General features: G+C 36.8%; 1 protein-coding gene across 8 annotated transcripts in view; it reads left to right on the top strand.

Annotated features, from left to right (window-relative positions):
- SOX6 (SRY-box transcription factor 6) overlaps positions 1–15844 on the top strand; it is a 360677-nt gene that overhangs the window by 326407 nt on the left and 18426 nt on the right. For all 8 annotated transcript variants that reach the window (XM_056492466.1, XM_056492469.1, XM_056492463.1 and 5 more), the window contains one exon: positions 5100–5208. In XM_056492466.1, the coding sequence (XP_056348441.1) occupies positions 5100–5208 (109 nt within the window). The remainder of the gene's footprint in view (positions 1–5099; positions 5209–15844) is intronic.

Genomic DNA, 15844 nt, shown 5'->3' with positions numbered 1-15844 from the left:
CCAGGGAGGGATAAAAAGGAGTTGTAATTCCTCCTCGTTCAAACTGGGAATAATTTTCTCTGTGTTCTACTGAAAATGTCCTTTTTATGTTTGGAATACATTAGCTTGTTTGCTGGTTGTTTACTGTCCATGGTACATGAAGGGAATAGATCACAGTTAGCAAATAAGCTACTAGAACGTTTAGCATAGAATAATTCAATTGAAATACATCTCATGCATAAAGACAACACGTGATAATTATTTGAGTCATTCTAACTTAAGCACTGTCCTCAGAAGAAATAATATCCCTTCAGTCATGTGTTCTGTGGCTTCTGTGAATGACCCATATTAATCTGATTTCTAGAAACTGGCTCTTTAAATTGATGTTGGGTAACTGCTTCCATGCTAGACTATTGAAATAAAGGTATTACATCATTGTCCAAACACGTCTACTTCAATAAAAGCATTTGTTTGCAAAAAAAGATATATATTTTAAAATCTTTTACACAACGATCAGCATGCATGCCATTTTCCATTTCAGCCTAAGCATACATTTCAGATGTGGAAAAAGCAAGCATGTTGAAATAATTTGAGGCATGGGTATAGTCAGATCAGTCTTGGTAATCCAGAAGGGAGGGGTGCCCAGTGTATTATTACGTTTCATATATTATTTTTCAAGAGATGGATGCAATCAGTCATCTTCTCGCATATGGTTTGAAAAAAAAAATAAAAATTGTCTCGCTGGCAAGTAAACTGTTATTTAAGTACACAATCCACAGTACTACAGAAACAGTTTTGCCAAACTTGTCCAAGTATTCTCACATCCTTAAAGATGGTATAAATATCATTTATGGCAAGCCGTTTGCTTCAGACTATATGGAATGCCTTCCTGCTCCCCTGATCTAAGTGTCCCAGTTTGCATTATGGCCTTTATTGCTTCTGTTTGATGGAGTGATCAGTAAAAATTTAATGACACTATAAAATAATAAAAATGTCATTAATTTACCACGGATCCTGGATGCAGTGGTTGTAAAGTTACATTAATAAACAGAATATTTTTTACAACAAAAAGCATTGTTACGTGGGAACGTATAAATAACACACATAAATTTAAGAGCAATTTTACTGTTAGCACACACATTATTATGGAATAGCCAATAAGTGTGTAAAACATAGTATATAAAATTTTATGAAAATATACTGTGCACATCAAAAATTCAGCTTTTATCTAAGTGCAGAGAAAAGCCATTATTGTGTGCTTACTGTTTCATTGCTGTTCCTCCACAAGATCACAATTTTATATTTGTTTCTCGTCATGTGAAGTTTGCAGCCTTTGCCGAGGCAGGGGCTAAGGCTTCCTCTTGCTTTCCTCCCTGCTTCACTGAATCATTCTTTTTACCTTCCACACGTGAAGAAAGAATTGATACTTCCTGGCAGAACGTGACGGGAGAAGTTGCTAATTTAATGCAAAGCTAAAAATAATGCCAAAGGGGTTGCAAGGCTTGCGTGGCGACACTGGAAATAAGGGATAACTATCTAGCAGTCTATCTGTCATCACTGGGGCTGCTCCATCACTGACTGTGATAATATGTGAATATGATGGATGCCACAGCCTTGTGGCTCATAACATTTAACATTCATCAGCTCTCACTAACGGGGGCTTTATAATTTAAATATCTTTATTTAATATGCAACATCTACCTCATACATCATAATTTCAAAGCACTTAGAGAACCAACAGTCCTGCAAGACAGTTGAGCAGACTTTAATTTTTTCAATAACTTCTACGTTTTCTGCATGTTTGTGACTGACAACGCATAAATAAGTGCCTAATCATATCACAGAATGGAAAATTAAGGTTTGGCTGCTAAGAAGGTTCTTTTTTCTCTTCTTTTTCTCATTTTGAAGAAAGGGTTATTTTTACTACGTGTTCAAAGCATAAAGAAGCACAAAGGATTCGTGTTGGGGATTGCTTTCAGTTTCCTAATGCAAACTCCAACTGACTGTGGTGATCTTGACATGGGAAAGGATTGTCAGTGTCACATCCTAAAACTTTTTCACTGAGATTTCAATGGAAAAACTTAAAGTAACTATACAGTACAAGCTCCATAGCCAGCACAAAAATAAAAAAAAAACCCAAACCTGTTCAAAATAGGGGTCAAAAGTGCTTTTCACAAGAGAGAAAACACCTGCACTGTCCATAACAATGCACTTTACTACAAACTCACCAAAATTTACTACTGATGGAGGTTAGGCAGGCAGCAATAGATCCAGTAGCTGAAGTACATGTGTGCAGATGTACTGCATGTGTAGGTAACACATTTGTTCATGAAGCTATGTATAACCATTTATTTTTAATGAAGATATGCCTTTTTTTTTTTTTTTTTTTAAATCTAGGAATATGAAGTAGAGAATCAATCTTCCTCTCAGTCATACTTGGGGAAACGTGTATGCTTATAAAAGATTTTTTAGTCTATTTTCTCTAGGATGTGTTCAAGATGGGAGCGAAGACAAATCCTAGTAAAAAAGATTTGAGCTTACTGGGACAAGTTTCTTCTCTTATAATAAATGTCACATGAATTTGTTGTATTTCATGGAATTGTAAAGGCATCTACTAGATAAAAGCATTTTTAGTATTGAGGAAAATTTTCCTATTTTTCAAGTTCTCTGAATTTGTGTAAAACCAATGTAAATATTTACCATTTTTTTCTATCAGCATGATGATAATTTTCAGTAGAAAAAAGCAAGCAAAGGAATGACTTTAAATGGAATTTCAAAGACCTAAATATATCTAGCTTTGTTAAAGTGTCTCGTGAATTAGGAGTGGGTTATAAAATAACTATAAATACAGCTCCTTTGTTTGACAAGAGCAGGTATTTTTATGGCATAAGTGCTTTCATTTTAGTGTTTCTAAACCTTATCATGCAATTTTCCCTTTTCTCCTTCCATGTCAAAATATTGATATTCTTGCAGAAACTTTTTTTCTTTTCTTTTCTTTTTTCTTTTCTTTTTTTTTATAACAGAACATTTTCTGGTAAAATCAAAGAGAATGAATGACTAGAAAGATATTCCAAATGTGCATATTGATATGTAGCTGGTTCTGTTGATTTTTACAGCAGAAAGGTATTCCTCCTTTGTTCTGAAACACACTTAAAGGCTGCTCTTCCAAGAATACTGCAGGTGCTGTATTAACATCCTTAAGAAAAAGCTTTTAGTGCAAATATTTTGGAAGAGAAAATAAATGTGCCAAGAGCTGTTTTCTTAGCACTGATCTTTGTTTTTATCTCAACTGCAAATCAGCCCTTTGCAATGGAACACAGTATCCTTGATAAACTTATTTTTCATTCTCTCTACCAGTAAGACAGATCCCATCTTGATGATTAAGGTGTATTGTTACATTGCACAACATTTTTCAGTAAAGTATCAGGCCTCTAGTATTGTATTGCCTTTCTGCAGTCAAATTTTATTTGTAACTCTTCCTTTTCTCTTGAGTTCCTTTGTGTATGTAAGCTCCTTCATCAGCCATGGATCTTACAGAAGAAAACAAGTGAAGTAATTAACCAAATATAAAATGCAGAGTTATTTTGTCTGACTGGTTGATTCTGAGGAACTTTTTGAAATGCATTTAGTACCTGAAATGCCTCAGCTGCATGTTGTGGCAAATCCAGTGTCAGACTGAGCTTTCTTTTCCTCTGCAAATTAAACAGAGAATAATTTAAAAAATCCATGGCTGAAGAAACCAAAAGCATGAGGAATCAAAACAGTTCCTCACTTTTCCTGATGGGTTTTCATGGCTGAAACACAATGACAATAGGAAAACAATAATATTGGAAAGCAGAAGCAGTTGGAGGTGGAGCAAACCTGAAGAACACTTCCAAGTTTCTACCATCTTTTAGGAGAGAATCTCCCAAAGTTTTCTCCTCGTGTCATGTGTGCACAGCACAGAACTAGGTCATTGAACAATAGACTGAACAGCAGTCAGCACTCTACTTCTGCATAATGCATTAAGTCTAACATGGAGAAACTGTTCTTAGAGCTGCAAGCTGGTATTTCACGTCTGTAAATTCAAGCTGACATGACATTTAATATTGTTTCATAGTAATGAACAACAAGGTTTCATTCATTCACAAGTACAACATAATGCCAAGTTTAATCTGAAGAGGTAACAACAAGGCAAGGGGGAAAACATGCTATGTTCCTTCAAATGAGAGTGCTAAATTAATGATAACCATTGAACACTCTGCTACTGATCCACAGCACTACAGAGACCACTATTGAGAGACAATATTACACTGCCTGTAGAGTGCCCTTGTCCAGGGTTAACATATAAAATACCTTTCAGTTTCCACTTTCTGGTTCCAGGTTTCCTATGGAGGTCTCCAGCTCTCAAAAGCTTTCTGTTTTTTTCTGGGAGTGGGCATTCTTTTTCCTTTTTTTCTTTTTTTTTCCTTTTTTTTGCCTTCTTAAGTTCCCTTTTCACTGAGGTACAACTTAAATTTCTAGACGAAATAATATTGGTTCTGTCCTCTATTATTCCTTATTTCAAATATTTGTCTTTGAAAATCTCTGCATAAAATTCAGACTTGTCTTTTCACAGAGGTATAAATGCAAACTTAAATCTCAGAGTGGGGAAAAATTGCTTTTTTTTTTTCTTCATTAAAATACCAGTGCATTTTAATACAAACTCCTCTTTCAGCTTCTGAATTTTCATGTTTCCCAAATGTTGATTGTCTTTTTCAGTTTAAGTTGGAAAATAAGTGGAAAGGCAAAGTGAGCAGCATTGATCAGCACTGTGTGCTGCCAAGAGTGTTTTGTATTTGCATGTACAATCGTTTATGCATTATGGCACTGCAGATCAAAATAATCTCAAAGTTTCTGTATATGTTTCACATTTAAAACTGATTTTCATAAATGCAAACATTCAGAATCTGTAAAAAAAAAAAAAAAAAAAAAAAAAGGAGGAAAAAAAAATTGTCCCTGAGCTAAAATTCTAATTAGATGCATTCATTATTTGTTCAGATTTAAAAAATAAGGCATGTATTGATGCATACCCATATGCACTGGCATATAATGAGAACTGTCCTATATGGAGCATTAAGAGTCCTTCTGTTCTTTTCCAGGAAAGAACAAGGTTTGAAAATTTAGGCCCTCAGTTAACAGGGAAACCCAATGAAGATGGAAAAATTGGCCCCGGTGTCATCGATCTTACAAGGCCAGAAGATGCAGAAGGTGAGTTGCAATTTTGACCATGGGTTATTGAACACTGCACCACAGGATGAGATGGCTGAAATAGTGCCAGTGTCATAAGCAATGCCTATGCTACATTCCAGGGTAACACTTGATTGATTTCTGACTGGATCTGTGAGATTTCAGTAAGTCCATAACAAAGTGTGGAGATGTGAAAAGGACTGTGAAGCCCTTTTAGTCCTTCTGCAACACAGCTGTCTTTTCCCCAAACAGCTGCCAAAGAAGTGTTTACATTTTATGCTCTTAATACAATTTTAGGAGATATTGAGAAAATTATCTCAGGAAGGATACATATTCCCCATGTTTTTAGTGTTTAGCAGCTTTGAAGAAGGTTATAGCATTTTCAGAAATCTGCCCATCATGGGGATGGCAACCTATTCAAGATTTAGCAAGCAGAATTCTATTCATAGGCAGCCATCAAATGATAATGAAAAAATACTTCACATTTTCTGTATGAAAAGGTCTTTTATGGTATATAAGCCTTCACTGCACTCATTTCAGTGAGAGTTTTATATACATATACATATACATATACATATACATATACATATACATATACATATACATATACATATACATATACATATATATATATATCTATATGTTTCAAGCCCCAGGTGGAAGCCAATATTTATCAGGATGAGTTGAGTCTCTAGCAGGATTACCATGGATGTCACTGGGATCCTCTCTACCCTATAGTACATTAGAGGAGCACATGTGCATATATAGAAGCCCTACCTGTCAGAAGATTATTGTACTTTTCTAGTAGAATATTATGCAGGATTTTACCCCCTCAATTTACTTCTGTTTGAGAATAATTTTGACCTTTTTAAACTGGGGAAATTCTAGTTATGGCTTAAGAAGTTTAAAACACCTCTGAATTTTTCTTAACATCCAAACATCCATACAGATCCAAGATCTGATTTTTTTCTTGGATCAAAATAATAGGACCAGTAAACTTTAGGGAGCTATTATTTATGAGCTTCATTTATTCATCCTTAATACAATTTGATTTGCCACAGTTATATCATGTGTAAACAGCAAAATAACAAACAGAATGTAGGTAAAAATTACCTTTCAGATGGCTGTTTTGCAATGATTCTTTTTCTTCTAGAAAAAAGGGATCAGGACTTTCCAAAGCCCTTTTTGACCAATCAGTTATTTATAAAGTGCTTTATAAAGAAATATTCATCCAGCAGCAACATTTCATATTTCAACACATTGAAGAATAATTTTTTGGTCAGTTTGGGTGAAAAGTTGCAAGGGGATATTTACAGACGTGTATCTGTGAGTGGTTTAGATGACACCAGGCCTCTGACCTGGTTTGCTAATTTCCTTCAATTCATCCATTCTCTTCCTAGTATCCTTCATTTAGTACCTTGATACCCCTGGTGGCACTACAGCCTCCCCTGTTACTGGATAGTGCAGAGTGAAGCTTTGCCATATGTAACCCAAGCTACAGTGATGTGTGCCAGTTTCAGGACACTGTGCATGTCTTTCTAGAGCCACTGGGGCACTTTGAGGCATGGTGCCTTGCCACATTAGAAATCCGAGTTCATGAATGGATTCAGATTTCCAGAATTTGTTTAGCAGCCAAGAGATATCTCTGGAAAAGAGATGCTGGGTGAATAGCACTGCTGAGCTGAAAAAAAACATTGGCAGGAGTTCTAAACTGAGCTGCTTGTTTGTCCTTCTCATTGTAGACAAGGTGAATTTAGATGTTAGCTGGGTGAAAGAAAAATACATTTAAAATATAACCTGAGTTTTGCCCCTTAGATTTGGCAAGCAGGCTAAGAGATGGCACTTCCAGCCTAACATAATTTACAGTGGAATTGACAGTGCAATGCAAACAGTGCTGCTGGAATATCAGCAGTTAAACTGTGGTCTCTGATCTACTGTACCATGCTACAGACCCTGCCCAGCTTGTAATTATCATGAAACCATTACAGGTCTTTCTAGGTTTGTCAGGGTTTTGTGTAGGTGTTCCTCTTTTGTGCTTCCAAACTTCAGCCTGGATTACTGTGAAGATTGACAGTTTGTTCTTTAGAATCATAGAATCCTTTAGTTTTGAAAAGACCCTTAGGATTATGAATCCATGCCCCTGAGTGCTATATCTTTTAAATACCACTTCCCTGGGCAGCATGCTCCAATGCTTGACTACTTCTTCACTGTAGGAATGTTTCCTTTATATTAGATCTAAACCTCCCCTGGCACAACTTGAGGCCATTTCCACTTGTCCTGTTGCTTCTTCCTTGCAAGAAAACAAACAAAAATCCTCACCTCTCTGCAGCCTCCTTTGGTGTTGCTGTAGTGAGTGATGAGGTCCTGCCTGAGCCTTTTTCTCCAGGCTAAACACCCCCAGCTCCATCAGCCTCTCCAGATCTTTCACCAGCTTTGTTTCTCTTCTTTCACCCCCTCTAAGAATGCCTCACTGCATTTCATTGTGTTGCCACAGTCACAATCTCAGCTGGATGTCAAAGGTTCCTAATAGGCACAGTCATGTTCTTCAAAGGCTTCATGTGCTTCACACCTTCCTTCCTGCATTGTCATTTTTACTTTAAATCTTCCTTTTTTCCTTTTTTTTTTTTTTTTTTTTTTTTTTTTTTTTAGATACTATTTGAATGCAGGCTGCTGTAGAAATCTTTAGCTGAAATTTCTGTGGTTTTATGTGTGCTTTTACACATCTAAAACAGAGAACAGAGATTTCTGAAGTGGCACATTGATGGCCAGCTTTTGATGCCCTGTCTTTCCTTGGAGGGCTGTTAGATTACCAGGTGGTTCCACTCTCATCACCAGCATTTTAGGACTTCAGAGTTATGAAATTCAGTACATTTAGAGAAGATATTAATGATTTGCAGAGCATTCTTTTAAAAGGATGGTGGGGGCAGGTGTAAGGGTGGGGCAGTGGTGTGGTAGATTTTTTTTTTCTGAGCTAAGGATTCCAAATTTAGTCCCACTTCTGGCCATAAACTGGGTGTGGAAGTGCAGTTTCACTCCCTGCCTACCTGCACACCTGCATTTCAATAGGAAACTAAAGTGTGCAGAGACATGGTGCATGTGTGTCCATCCCAACAGGCATTTGGGATAGACCAGATCTGGGAAGTGCTCCTGATTCCCATAGCTTTGACACAACATTTAAGGCTCATGTAATTTGTTAGAAGACATATCAGCAGACTTCTGTTTTATGGAATTCCTTTGTAACAGTATCTAGCAATGATTTCTTTCTACTCCTTGCATCTTTTCTATAACATATGGTGGTGATCTGAGTTTGACATGATCAGAGTCATGTTTTCCTGTAATTTTAGGAGTGCTTATGGTATTGACTCATTGACCAGAGGCTGAAGCTACAGGTATTTTTTTTTTGAGTCATGAATTATAAGTATTGAAATTCTTTAAATTTAGAAATTAGACAAATATTAAATAGTATAGAATGATTTTTTTTTTAGCTTATTGTCCCTGCCCAGTGTGTGAAAACCTTTATAAGATTAATTAAAGGTAAGATTTAATTAATGGTTTCAAGTTGCACTTTCAGGGGTAGGAAGTTGTCTTCAAAGTTTGTGTTGCTCACAGTGAGCTAACAGTCATCTGAATGGAGGCCTGAAAATCATTAGCAAGAGTTCTATATTAAATATGACATAAACCAATATTTCTATTACTTCCTTAGCCACCAGCAGGACTGAGCTAACTGTATTAAAAATCATGCTCAAAATGTATTTAAAACATTGCCACTTACTGTGACACCATTGATGAATAATCCACAGCTGTTAGACTTGTATCATTACCTGAAATCCCAGTTGCCACGTTAAAATATGTGATACATTTGTAGTTTGCAAAATTCAAAAACATTATTTGAAAGCCTCATAAACATTTGGTGACTGGTATCCAAAATTATGAACAACAGCCAATTAGAGAAATAAACAAGGATTTCCCCCCCCCCCAAAAAAAAATAAAAAAATTAACATTTTAAAGGAAACATAATTCTTTCTGTAGGTGGCTTCATAATTTTGAACATTTGAGGTTGTCAGTACTGAAATGTAGCTAACAGGGATGGACACACCAAGGCAGCTTTGAATGTAGCTGTAGCTAAACCCTCTCTTGAGCAGGACTGACAGTCACAGGCAAGCCCTGTTTAAATTCCAGGTCAGAAAACCTAAGTGATGCTAAAGTATTTAGCATACTAAATACTAAAGTATCTCAGTTGTTGAGAATATTGGATGATGTGAATAATTTTTTTTTATTTTTTTTTTGTTCAGGTTCTAGAAAAAGATTTTCCTTTCACAGATGCTCACTTTTGGGAGATGGTGCTGCTTCTTTTGAACTGTAAAATGTGCTCAGTGTTTATGGATCCTTCTGTTTTGGTGGCTGTGGTCAAATTCTTTGGAAATTTGTAGGAAGTGTGTTAAGATTTTGATTTCTGGTAGAGAGAAATCTTCAGGGTAGACCTAATCTTCCTGTTGACAATTACTGATTTTACCTTAGCTCAGGTTGCACTGTGGTTTCCTTCAGCAGTCATATTCAGGGGTTCAAATTCAATCAAGACCTGATCTTCATTCCTACCAAAGAATTGGATCTATTAAAATGAAATTTTCTTGATTGGATCCTAGGCTCAGAGCAAAAACATCTGAATGTCCTTCTTTTTCCACTATTTCACAGTGGGATTTTGTAAAAACTTACCTGTGTCTGGTTTTCCTTAGTGAAAATAAGATGCATTGCAAAGCTGAATTAATTTTTAGAAAGCAAATAGAAATAGATGAAAATGACTTATTAGTACTTAACATTTAGTTCCATGTTCATTCATGTTGATATTTTAGAATCAGGGGCTTGTGAATTAGATATTTAGCCTCACAGTTTGCCATTTGGAAAAAAAGAGTTCTGGGTCCTGTTTTGATGTTTTCATTCACATTTTTCCACACTGTAGTTCTCTTGATTCTGTAAACCTTGTGTTTAACACTTGCTGCTTCTTTCTTTGATACTATTCTACCTGTGTGTGCTAAGCATGGGCCTGAAAGGTACAGGTACATGTCTGCTAGTTTAGATAGAAACAGTTTTAAATAATATGGTGGGATTTATCTGCTTCTTCTGTATCTGTGTATTTATTTGTCCTTGAATTAGACTGATGAGTTTTTTCAGTCTCCCAGAGGATAACTTTTTCTATGAAACCTAGCTGTAAAGTCAGTTCTTAGACTCTTCAGCATGGGATTGGAACTAGCCCATCTCCTTAAATTAATTTATTTAGTGTCTGAGTCCTTAGTGCCATGTCTCCAGTGCTTGCTGTCTTCTACTTGTAAATTCCTTGGGTTAAAGAGTGTGGTTTTCTACATATCAAATCATGGTTTGAGATGGCACAGATATTAGCTTTATCTGTGTGTTCCTGGTGTCTTTGAACCATGCTCCAAGTAAACTAACTTACAAGCCAGTTTCAAGCTGGATAACCGCTGGTTGACTGGTTCCGGTAGTAAAGCCTAGCTTAGTGTTGATAATTCTAGTTCAGTTTTTGGTCTGAACCTGATTTTGGACCTCAGTTCAGGCTTGGAGGAGAACAAGCTGACCTCATCTTCTAGAAGAACATGTTCCAATCCATAAGTAAGTTTAAGAACCCAGTTCTGCAGCATTACAGATGATGGACTCATTGTCTGAGATTCCCTGCAGTTAATAGTCAACAATTTGCCTTTTTATATGTGCAGGAAATTAATTCTTCCTGTTTGACTTGAGCTACATTTCATGGAATGTTGTAGCAAAATGAGAGATTCTACCTGTCCAAAAGCAAGGTAGAAAAAAAATGGTAGAGAAAGAAATGGTGTTAGGCATCATCAAATATTTAATTAGTTGCCAGAACATGAGTAAAAGAGTTGTTGTAATTGCATCAGCAGCAGTGAATGTTGTATCATGTGAAGGATAGGACTGGTTTAAGTGAGCAAAACAGGGAGGAACTTGGGAGAAACATGAGAAAAGCAAGCACCAGGCTGAGGAAAAACTGGCACCAGTTTCTGTCCATCTCTCAAAGTGTCATTCCCTCCCTCCCTGGCAAGAGAGCAGACATCATGAGCAGTGCCTGGGCTTGGCACCCCTGTTGGGTGAATCATTAAAGGGGCACCTCTACCGTGTGCTCAAAGCCTGAGCAGCCTCATACACTCCCAACAGCAAATAATTGCCCTTACAGAAGGGTGAGGGTACTTCAAAAAAGGTTGGCTTTGGGCAGCTGAAGAGGCAGGTGAAAGGGAACCACGCATTTTCAGGCAGATCAACCTTGGCAGGCTGCCAGGGCGATCCAAACCTGTGAGGTAACTTGTTCAACACCCTCCTGTGCAGAGGTGTAAACAGCAGGTAGCACGGGCAGGGTGAAGCATCACCTGCTTTTGTGACAGTGCTTCCTAAATACCGGAGGAAAGAATCCCTCTCCACGCCAGAATCTGCCGTGCATAAATATTTGTAATAGTTGCTATGGCAGTTGAGAGGAGAAAGATGAAAATCAGAAAACAGTGAAAGCTGTCTGAAAACAAAGAAATGTATCCAGAGAGTAAGCTCAAGTACTGGAATTTTTATTGCCCTGAATTCTTGTTACAGGCCTTTGATTGCAAAAACACCACCCCAAAAACTAAAAAACCCCAAAACAATCCAAATCCAAAAATTATATCTTTATATTTAAAGATAGAATAACTTCTTACATTAATAATCCCAGATGCTACAATGTGGTCTTCATTAATTGTAGATGCTGTTTTTAACATCCATGAATCTGATTGCTCCTGATACTTGAATGATTATCCTTAAATTTTCCAGAATAACTCCTAACAGATAGGAATCTGGGATGAACTTAGGCATGGTATTTCAGTTGTGTTGGATGAGATTTGGTGCTTCAGCCCTCGGGTAACTCAACACCTGCAGGTGGGACAGGAATAAGATGCCTTTGAGAACCACCCCATCACTTTCTGATGGCAACCACTTCGTGCATCCCATTGTTGGCAGAATCCCCATAACATGTTAGAGAGGAAACTGAAAAACCTGTGCTGGGAGTGTGTGGACTGACCTTTCCTTAGCATTGAAACTTATTCCTTTCAAGACACTAATATTTAAGATATAGTATGCTTGCTTTCAGAATAACAAATCTGGGTATCCAGCTGTTAACTTTTGATTTTCAACTGTCTTAGGTATTTTTTTCTTACTGCTAAATATTAGGCTTTCTTGTCTGACATTTCTAAGCTACAGTAGTTGATTCTTACAGAATAGTATCTTTATTTTTTTAAAAAATTACACTTAGGATTTTTGATGTTGTACAATCTACCACTTTTACAATGCCCTGAGTTTTACATAGGGGTGTCTATTAGCACAGTTATAACTTAGAGCCTTTCACAATTTCCATTATACAGTAAAACATTATTTTCAGGAATTTAGAAGGTGGCTGTAAAAAGCATTGTGGGCTGCAGTTTTACACAGAAAATCTTTGCCCATGAGAAAATTATTGTCACAAATGCTGAAAGCATCAGTCAGTATGTGTAGCTATTTTTAGGTGGGCTGACTGAAAAATTAAATGTAGTAATTCAGTGGTTTAAGACATTTTTTCACACTCATGTACAGCCACCAGGTGTAAAACACCCCGTGGTCCTGCTTCTCTGAGGATTTCTTGGTAGTGCTCCAATATGACAAAAGAAGCTGGAAGCTCCATAAAATTTCCAGGCACAATTGAATTTTCAGTTGATGGAGAAAGCCACCATTATATCATACTGAGTGAAGGAGGGAGGAATCTTGCCCTCCTTCCTTAAATCCTTGGGCACAGGGAGTGGAGCAGAAATATGAATACACTAAGGAAAGAACATCATATATTCTGGCTAAGCATGAGCAATTGGTACAGATTCAAACAAGCCCTCTTTGTACAACTGTCTATTTTTCTAAGTCTAAAACACGAACCATTTTCTCCTCCAGGAGCCTCAGTATCTCAGAAATAGAAAAGTGTTTAGGAGCATTTGCCTTCCTTCCATGTAGATATGCAAAGAGTCTAAGCAAGTGCCTAGTGAACGACTTGGTAACAAGGGGAAAATATTTCCTTAATTTGTACTTTGATTTAATTTCCCAGGATCAGTGGTCCAAAGAGTGTGTAGTGTGAGCATTGCAGCATTTTCATAAATTCTGCAAATAATAAATGATTGTGTTTTCAATTTGGCAGGGGTGGTTTCACAGGAATAAAAAAAAAAAAAGAATGATTTGCAAATTTTCATGTAAGCCCCTATTTCATGGCAAACACTGTGTATTTTATCCAAACCAGTTAAATGTTGTCTCATATTCAGACATATGCCATTGTCATATTTGCAAAAAAATCTTCCTGGTTTTGCTCACAAATCCCAAATGCCCAGGGGTACCTTACTTAAAAAATTAGCCTTTTGTTTCTTTCTCTTCATATGGCTTACTAATTTTACTTACTAACATTATCAGTTGTTGTGATATCAGCACTCCTTGTGAAAGGCAAAAAAAAAAAAAAAAGAAAAGGCATATGCATATCCTAGCCCCAGTTCCTTGCTAATTACTGATAGGACAAGTGAAAACAGCTAGCACTGGATGGAAGGAATTAGTTATATTGATACAAAGAATGATGTTGCATCATTCAGAAAGTGACAAATTATTGAAGACTGAATGCAGGAAATGGGTCACTCAAGCAGTGGCTGCAACACATTTTAAAATGTTTTGCTAAGCATCCTGCATTTCTTAATGTCACGTAATTTGAGGGAGGTGGTTTTGTAAAACCCTCTCCCATTGTTGAACATAATTCCCTTTTACAAACTACATTGTACTTAGGCTTTTAAAAATCATTGTTTTGGCAAAGGACATGTGAGCAAGCAATGAACAGTGTTCAGCCACACCTTGAACAATGCATCCATCAAATATGAAGTCAGGCTGCCTTCTTTCTCTGTCCTTAATTCCCATCTGTCATTTCTCCATCTTAAAACAAAACAAAGCATTGACTGAAGTATGAATGGATAACTATGGCCCTTGTTCAAACAGGACTTTTTTCAACAGGAAGGCTTTTAGTCATGACTGAAGACTGCAGAATTAGGCCCTGTGTTTTAAATTAATGTTGTGTTTTCTGGATGTTCTAGGTGACACTCATGTCATGAGAAATTTGAAATGATGTGAATAACAGCTACACTGGCAGTAAGGCTGTTACATTTATGGAAACATTTTAATGTCAAATAGATTAGTGCATTCTTCTTTGTATTACTTTGACTTTGAATGTGATTAATATAGTAACAATAATTGCTTAGCTGGTAGACCAGCTGTTTTTTCTGAAAAATAAAATCAAATCCATAGATCTTGTCAGATACCTAACAATAATTGTTAGTATTTTTTCTCTTGGATTGGGCTGTTTCATCCATGATTTTCCTTCCTGTGGTCCTCTATTTTCCTCAACTGAGTATGAAATAAAACATCAAAGGGAAACAACAACAATATTTGTGGATTGTATAATGTAGATTGTTGTAGACTGGCAATCTTTTACTTCTGGCATCATTACTTAGGCTGAAAAACTTTCAACTTAAATATGACTCATATTTCTTTTCTATCAATAACATTAATGTCAGAATGGGGCTGTTAGCATTTAATTAATTATCTGTGAAGGGTCTTGAAGTCTGCAAGTGGCACATGATTGAAAAATATGATGACACTTAAACACCTCCCCAAATTTATAGTAGAGGCTGCTTCTTCATCCCAATTTCTCTGTAGTTGTTTCATGGATCTTCACAGAGTAACTCTTATATTAGAGCACATGTGTCACTATGTCAGCCACCAGGAGCTCAAGTCAAACCCTAATTAATTCAGTTAATATCCCATGTAATTTAAAGCATCATTCTATTGTTTTAGCTACAGTCCATGCCAAGTTTCCATGAGGGTTAGCTCTGCCATAGAATGTGGTCAAGAAATCTAAACTGTTTGTATAAGCCATCAAGCAAGTAGCTGCATTTAGCAGTTTTAATTCATTTGAACAGCACAGATTTGGGCACGGCTGGCTCTGGAGCATGGATGTGCTAGCAGCTTATTTAGAATTATTGCTTTGGTATTTATTGGGGCACAACAAACAATTCAGCTTTAAAGACTGGTGAGCAAACTGGTGGAGCTGAGAACAGTTGCTTTGATTTCACACGCGGCAGATATTCCACTCTTAATTTTAGCTTTAGACTTTCAAATGGGGAAAGATGTATGTGCAGGTTGTGAGCATGGCTGTGAAAACTGGTGCTGTGTTTTAATTGAGATTAAGTATTTTGCTTGCATATGTAAAACAAATGTACTAAAAAAAGTAAACTCTCTGCCACCAAAACTGAAAACAAGGCACTCTGGAAAAATATATGCTGATATATAACTGGCTAGAATTTCCTTCATTTTGCAAAGCCACGAGCCACATGCATCAGCTCACCACAAAGTCATTAGGTCTTTTTAAACTCAGATGAAAAACATTAACAAATACCACAAAAGGCTTTAGTATGGCCCCTTTGTTCATTCACATATGGCAGTTTATAACTCCTGCACCACTTGGGTCGTGTGTTTGTTTAAGCTGCCTCCATCAGGCCAGCCCTGAAAGAACAAAAGACATCTTGAGCGATCCTAAGCAGGAAATGGGCTAATCTAAACATGGCTT

The sequence above is a fragment of the Oenanthe melanoleuca genome, chromosome 5 (genome assembly GCF_029582105.1).
Source record: "Oenanthe melanoleuca isolate GR-GAL-2019-014 chromosome 5, OMel1.0, whole genome shotgun sequence".
In the NCBI taxonomy this organism is placed as follows: Eukaryota; Metazoa; Chordata; class Aves; order Passeriformes; family Muscicapidae; genus Oenanthe; species Oenanthe melanoleuca.
The sequence above is the reverse complement of the archived record's forward strand: the minus strand, read 5'-3'. Positions and strand labels throughout refer to the sequence as shown.